At 41.7% G+C, this 8081-nt stretch overlaps 1 protein-coding gene across 1 annotated transcript; it reads left to right on the forward strand.

Moving 5' to 3' along the window:
• The first annotated feature begins 5703 nt into the window (after positions 1-5703).
• Positions 5704-6054, forward strand: LOC128403595 (60S ribosomal protein L37-like). Its single transcript, XM_053368504.1, has one exon. The coding sequence runs from the start codon at positions 5725-5727 to the stop codon at positions 6016-6018; it is 294 nt and encodes a 97-aa protein (XP_053224479.1). The 5' UTR covers positions 5704-5724; the 3' UTR covers positions 6019-6054.
• Positions 6055-8081: the final 2027 nt, after the last annotated feature.

Below are 8081 nucleotides of genomic sequence, written 5' to 3' on the forward strand. Positions count from 1 at the left end.
TAAATACTCAGTTCCTGAATCTAGGTCACAGGCTCACCCTATTAATACACAGATACCCCTTAAGATGGGATTTGTGAGCACAGAGACAATGGGGAGGTTTTCTTATTTCTTTTGTCCTTGCAGAGAAACATTTGAAGTCAATTTGGGAGAGACAAAATGGTTTCAGGACTTTTCCTGTACTAATTCAGACATGTGGTGGTTTATATGTTTATGTATGTGTTTGCCTGGTACATTTATTTTATATCTTAGACCTTATCATTTTATGAACATTTATTTTATATCTTAGACCTCATCATTTTATGAACATTTATTTTATATCTTAGACCTTATCATTTTATGAACATTTATTTTATATCTTAGACCTTATAATTCTCATAACAGGAGCATGTGGCATCGTGCTGCCTGAAGGAGGCCGAGCATTGAAGCTGTGATGTGCGCCAGGCCCCCTCAACTTTGAGAGGGCCTGACCCCCTTCCAACAAATATTGACAGGGCCGAGGTGTCTTTGACCCCCTAGAATTGGCACACCTGATCGTGGCTGTGTTCTACTTCCACTGTTGCTGGAAGCCATCTGTGCAATGGACATGAAAATCCAACTTTATAAATCATTCTATTGTTTGGATGTTTTGTATCCCCAGCAGGGACAAATTGTGAAAAGGTATCGGATGTCATTTTTAAGGTTAGCCAAGACCTCTGGTCAACAAGGCACCTATTTTCGCCCTGGACTTTTATATTTTTAATCAATTTGTCACACTAACTAAAACCCTTTCAGCTTAATCGTTATTGTAAAACAGTTGGTATTATTACTATTTTTTAAAAGACCACTTTCAAGGAACCAAGGAAGCAAGATGGACTGATCAAGGGAAGAAGAAATTACTGGCAGGAGAGGATATTTTTACTGGCAGGGAAATTCTTGAAGCAGTTTTTACTGGCAGCCTATAAGTTTACTGGCAGTTGGCAACCCTTCTTAAGACCTTTATGAAGACGCAGGTGTTATGCCAGTTGTTCATGAGCTGCATTCACAGATTTCAGCTGGAGACAGGTAAGCTGTGGACTAGGCAGAATCCTATCCATATCTGTGTTGAGTCCTATATCCATATCTGTGTTGCTCCATCATCTGCTGATCACAAGGAAAGCTATGTATTTTTTGCTCCATAAGACGCACCTAGTTTTTAGAGGAGGAAAGGGGGAAAGCCCCGTTTTTTTGAGGATCAGCTCACAGTTGTGCAGCTTCTTTTCCAAAGGGGAAAAGCCCCCCTTTTTGAGGATCAGCTCAAAGTTGTTGAGTTTACTTAGCAAAGGGAAAAAATCCTGTTTTTATGGGATTCAACTCACAGTTCTGCAGCTTCTTTAGGAAAGGAAAGGGAGCTGTTTCTACAGTTTCCAGACAGATAATGTAATCAGCCAGTCACATGACGCTGGGGAAACAAACAGCCTCCCTCTGCAGAACATTCAACAATAGAGGTGTGGGCAAGGGCCCGGGGCCAGAAAGGGAGCCAGCGATCGACCACACATTCACTCCATAAGACGCACAGACATTTCCCCTTGCTTTTTAGGAGGAAAAAAGTGTGTCTTATGGAACGAAAAATACAGTAGGTGTATAAGTTTCACCAGGCTTGGAAACAGATTTGGATTTGAGCATGTGGAGATGGGGGGCAATCAGTGCAAAAGGAGAGTTGATTGCAGGCCAGAATCTGACCATCACTGACCTATTGTAAAAAGAAAAGCATTGCTGGATCAGGTGAAAGGCCTACGTCCCTAACCCAACATCCTGTTTACACAGTGGCCACTCTCGGCTTGTGTTCACCATTATCCAACAGCCAGGTAACACATTAGCGACATAGGAGCTGAGTGAACTACTTACTTTTGCCTGTCTTATGTCTCCCAGCATTCAGCATCATCAGAATTATGAGAGAGGGAGAAAAAATTCTCTCTGTTCACTTTCTCCATGCTCATCTTTTCTCTAAATTAAAAATATGTTTGTTTGTTTTTTAAAAATTGACATTTCTTTTGCTTGGTACTATTTGCCTATCTAAGGAGAAATTAGTTCAGTTTGCATTTTAATGTGAACCTACCTGTTTTGCAATTACCAAACTGATACATGCTTCTCTGGATTGTCTAATGCAGTTCATAAAAATAAAATACACAAACTGATGCAGAGATTGGGTGAACCGAACTTAAAATTGGAAAAAATGAGATACAGAGCATTTAACAGATTTGGCCCTCCTAGTCTCATTGGTGTGTTTCTTAAAAAAATAGTTTCAACTGTTTCCCAAGGAATCCCACTAAGAAAATATATTCTAGGGCTCATTGTTTTCCCCCATTGGTGGCCAATAAAATATTCCTACTCAATCCTCCTCTGCAGAGTCTGAAAACCAGAATAGACGCCAGAGACATAATTAAAGGCAATCGCCTCAAATCCTCTGGTACTCCTAAAATGTTCATAACCCACTCACAGTTATTCATAATTGAGTATGCAGTTAAATGTTTTAGTCAATTTGTCTGACAGTAACGCAGCCCATTGATTTTATAGAGTCCCCAGGTTTTGCCATTAAATTACATTTGCTGAAAGCGATTTTTCATACTTCTGTCTTGTAATGTTTACAGTCCAATTGTGTTTTCCATTTGCGGAATGAAGCATTTCTAGTTAAGCCCGTTCACCTTGTGCTGTCTTGCCCCAGTAGCTTATCTGCTTGTTCTCTTGTTGCTCTCCTAACCTCTCCCAAACACTTGCATACCACAAAATGACAGTAGATGTGTTACACTAGGGATAGGGAAGCTGTGGCTCTCTGGGCTAAGTCTGCTGCAGTGAAAAACCATGAAGACTCTTGTGGCACCTTAAACCAGGAGTGGGGAGCCTGTGGCCCTCCAGATGTTGCTGGACTATGACTCCCATCAACCTCAGCAAGCATAGTCAATAGTCAGGGATGATGGGCATCATTGACTGTTGGAAGGGCTGGAATGGAGTATACCGTAAGAGGGCTTTCCTGGCTGGCTACAATCCTGAACGGGATGTACTCCACAGGTCTCATTTGCCACATGTTTGACATCCTTGTATTCCACTGTGGCAAATGGTACCTGCAACAAAATCTGGCAATGTGGAGTGCAACCTGTTCATGATTATAGCCAGTCAGCCAAGCCCTCTTCCGAGATATTCCATTACTTCCCTTTCAACAGTCAACAACTCCCATCAAACCTGACCATTGGCTATTGGCGAATAAGTTTGCTATTAGTGTATAGCAGGGATGTCCAACTGGTCGTCTGCAATTGACTGGTCAATCCCTGGGATGTTTGAGTTGATCGCGGGCTCTTTTTCCTTTGCTGGGGAGAAAGAGGATCCGCTCCCACCCCACCCCCTCGCCCCGTCCTCCATTTGTGCATGATCGCTAGAACGGAAGACAGAGTTTTCACTGTGAGGCTGTTTGTTTCCTGATCGATCATTTGGTGAGCGACTTTTTTTCCTTTTCTCCCTAAAGAAAGTTCAACATTTTAGACCTGCCCCTCTAAAAAAAAGCTCAACAACTTTGACCTGAATCCCCACAAAGGGGATAGATCACTGCCAGCCTCCCCCCCCCCCCGTGAGTAGACCACAGTCTCTTGGAAGTTGGACGTCCCTGGTGTATAGCAAGGAAGAGGAAACTGGTTACCTTCACATGCTGTTGCGTTCCAGATCCCATCATCCCTATCAACTGGCCATGCTTGCTAGGGCTGATGGGATTTGGAATCCAATGAACAGCTGGAGTGCCACGGGTTCCCCATCCCTAGTATTTAGAATGGCATATTTCACATTGGGAGCAGTTTGGAAGGCAAGACAGCTTTGCCCCTTCCCCACAAATATTTTCTCATCTTCAAAACTGAAGCCCCAGACAGCAGGGCCAATGGGATCATGGGAGTTGAAGTCCAGCACTATCTGGAGAGCACCAGGTTCCCCATTCCTGCCCTAAAGGAAGGGTGATGATTGGGTAGTGAAGCCATCCTGGCAAAGAAATGGGCTCACAGGTATCTGAATGGTCCTAGTAGGTTAAAAAACAACAACTCCAAGCTTTTCCAAACTGAAAAAGAATAATTGCTACAGCACAGCACCAGCAAGAGCAATGCATAATTTTGTTTCATGTTGCTGCTGAAGAGCCTCTCCCCGTCAAAGATGGTTGCTAAAGTTGGCAGCTTCTTTCTCTTCCCTCTCTGCACGCCCCCATCACCCCCAGTTAAGGTCCTGATTGTTTCTACTTTGTCATTTCTCATCCTTTTGAGATGCATGACCTTATATTATTCCCCCTCCCCTGGCCCTCTTTTACCTTATCATTTAATTTACTCAAACAGCCGAGCCGAAGGGGAACTTTGTAATTCGGCAACCGAGAACTGTTTTACATTACAAAAACCCAGGTAATTCAATTGCGGCAACGTAAGCCAAGAAGGTACAGAGAGTGTATTAATATCCTTTTCTCGCAAAGATTGTTCCCTGTGGCCTCCAGACTGTCTACGGCAACAGTTTTCCGATGGAAGGAGGCGGCGATGGCTCCTTCGTACAGCAGACAGCTGCTTAGGGAACATCCTTAAACCCTGTAATGTTCATTTTGCCTGGCTTCGGAAAACAGTTCTTAATTGAGTTGTGTCCCTACCTGACCTCAATTTAGATTTACCTAAGCAGCTAAATACATTATGGGCCTGTTGTCGCTGGCTAGGACGCCAACTCTTTTATTTCTTCAGTATAGAACAATGAGGGAGTGCAGACCAGTCAACGGGCTGGAATGAAAAAGGAGATGATTGCAGGGTACTGGACCGTGTGACCCTCGGGGTTCCTTCCAACTGGGGTTCCTTCCAGTTCTATGATTCTGCTTTATGACTGGGCAGTAAGAATGGATGAACCATGTCCATTTCAGCTGCTCATTTTCTTCCAGTCGTAAATCCAGCCATTCTATGAAATTTGCACATCTCTGAATTATGCAATGCAGTCCTTCAGCCAAGTAATGCTTATGAAAACACATGGATTAGGGAAAAGCATGCAGAAAAATGTGTTACATTCAGACAAATTGCCTTGCAAAATCATTCATGCTAGGCAAACTTGCATATATGGATATTAGGAGAAATTTGCATTATATATGAAATTTCGAAATGACCTGGAAATGGAGAGAACATAACTTAAGATTGGTAAAATGAGAAAGTGAAAGATTTGCCTTCACCCTCTTCCAGCTAAGTGGGTTCAGCCTAAACAATCATCTCTTTGTAAACAACTTTGAGTTAACCCCCTCTCACAATCAGGCAGTGTATAAATTTCATAAAATAAAATAAATAATAAAATCAAAGAAGATGTCCTGGTCAGCTGGTTAGCATTTTTTCTTTTTCTAAAAAATTCTTATTTATTTTAAATACAAGATCTAAAAACAAACAAAACCTATAAGCAACAGTTGTATCTTTACACAGACTCTTCTCCTTTCTTTCAGTGCACTTCTAACCATGTCTACTCGGAAGTCAGTCCTAATGAATTCACATGGGCTTACTTCTAGGTAAGTGGAGGGAAAATTACAGCCATACTCTCACACCCACGACGACCTCTTCTGAGATCATGCTTGCTACGACATGAGTGAGGTTTAAAGCAAGGGGCATGATCGCTTTCTTCCTGTACCCATTCATGTGGATTCAATTAATTAATTAACTCACTGAATCAGCCCATACAATTAATCAACAAAGATTTATTTGGCTCTTTTGTTGTGGTGGCTGAAGGAAGATGATGAAAGGAACATCCTCCTTTGTAAAGTGTCGCAATAAGGCACACACTTTGTGCCATCGATGTGGGTCTAAGGCCTATCATCTCCAGAAGTCCACCTGTGGAAAATGTGGATATTCTGCTAAATGCAAGAGAAAGTATAACTGGAGTGCTAAGGCCAAGAGGCGGAATACTACCCGAACTGGCCGTATGAGGCATCTGAAAAAGGTCTACCACAGATTCAGGAATGGATTCCGTGAAGGAACAGTGCCAAAGCCCAAGAGAGCTGCTGTTGCAGCATCCAGCTCATCTTAAGGACTCAAATATCTTTTTAAAATAAATGGCATGAACTGCGGAAAAAACAAACAAAAACAAAACAAAACAAAACAAAGATTTCTTTGGTCGGGCAACTGTCTAATCATCACCCATTATGGCTGTTGCTATTAATCTAAATCAGGCATTGTGTGAGCATTGTCAGCCTAGGGATAATTCTGTTTTTCAGCAGCTAGGAGCCAGTGATTCTGTCATCACTTTCTGCTGTGGTGGATGGGTTACTGTTCTCGTCTCATGTGCATCTGGCCCCTGCAGATGCAAAGCTGCCTCTAATATACAATTTGAGGACTGGGGAAAATTGTGGAAAGTAGATTTGAAATTTACAGACTGTTCTCTGTTGAAAGAAAATTATATGAAAACAATGTATAGATGGTATATTACACCATATAAACTGGGTCAAACATATGTTGGAAATGTAAAGAAAAAGAAGGGACTTTTTGTCATATGTGGTGGGAATGCAGAGATTACAAAATTATGGGAAATAATATATATTGAATTGAAAAAAATGTAATAATATATATTGAATTGAAATATAATATAATAAACAATATATAATAATATATCAATAATATAATAAATAATATATATTGAATTGAAAAAAATGACATTTGTAAAAAAACCAGAAACATTTTTGTTAGGGATTGTAGGACAAGACCTGCCAAGAAAAATAAAGAACTTATTTATGTATGCTACAACAGTGGCAAGAGTCTTGTTAGCACAAGGATGGAAGAAGGAGGAAATCCCAATGGAAGAACAGTGGCAAGAAAAACTGATGAGCTATGGGGAATTGGCCAAATTGACCTACAAACTGCGTGAAAAGGACAATTATGACTTTAAGGAAGAATGGGAACTTTTTACAAACCATCTAAAAAGACAACAAAATGAACTGGATTCCTTGGCAAGTTTTGAATAAACATCCACAAATTTATTAGTTGAACACATGATAGATAAGGCAAGGATATGTACAATTTTATAACATGCAGAAAACAATACATGTAAAGAAATCAGGGAGGGGAGTTGAGGGAAGTCCCTGGTGGAGGGGAAAGGGAGGGTTGGGGGGAAGGGGAAAAAATAATGTAATTGATTATGTGGACTGATAATTTGTTATGCTGAAATTGTTTAATAATTTTTTTTTTAAAAAAAAAAGATTCAAAGCTGCCTCTTGCATTTCTCAGGCTTTCATGTCCCCCATTCACAGTGCCCCCTGCATAGTACATTATTTATTCTAAGGGCAAAAGCAGGTGGTCCCATGCAGAGGCGCCAGCTTGTGATGGAGATTCGGGGGTCTCTCATCAGAATGGTGGAGGAGCCAGGGGGTGGAGCCAAATGCAGTGGCAATGCGGCTTCAATGGCCAACAGCTCCTCCTCTTCCTTCTTCTTCTGCTGCCACTGGCCAGGAGTTGCGTCCCCCCTCCTTCCCCACCCCAGTAGCTAGAGAAGCTGGTTCCTGAAGCCATGCTGCACTTGGCTCTGTGCTCAGCCCGGTTTTTCGAAACATTTTGGACCATGGTCCCCCTCCCCAAAATATGGGGTGGGGGGCAAAACAGTTGAGACCCCTGGAGTTGGTGCCCCTGGTCCCATGCTTTGGAAGGAAACAATGGGTATCCAAAAACCAAAAGGAGGTGTACAGAACCATGGTTTGTGTCCCCTTAGGTATTACTAAGAATGAACCCATTGAAATCAATAAACCTGAGTTAGCCAGTTCCATTAAATTCAATGGGTCTGCTCTGAGTAATATTAGCACTGAATGTAACTCCCATATTTCTTGTTAAATTAAGGATAGGTGCCTACAGCCCGTGCAAATTATGGCCTCACTTCTATGATGTATTTGCATTTTTCCTCTCTTTGACCCTAGCCAGCTTAAATGCATTTGATGAATTGGACACTTTTCACCACACAAATCTGCTAGTCTTTAATGTGCCACAAGATTCTTTTCATGGGCCTGGTTGCAAACAGCCAACTAGGGCAGAGTTTTGTGCAACATGATTCTGACTTGCTGCTCTATATAACAACATCCCAGCTCATCATTCTGTACTCACTTCAGC

Source organism: Podarcis raffonei, chromosome 16, assembly GCF_027172205.1.
Source record: "Podarcis raffonei isolate rPodRaf1 chromosome 16, rPodRaf1.pri, whole genome shotgun sequence".
NCBI lineage: Eukaryota > Metazoa > Chordata > Lepidosauria > Squamata > Lacertidae > Podarcis > Podarcis raffonei.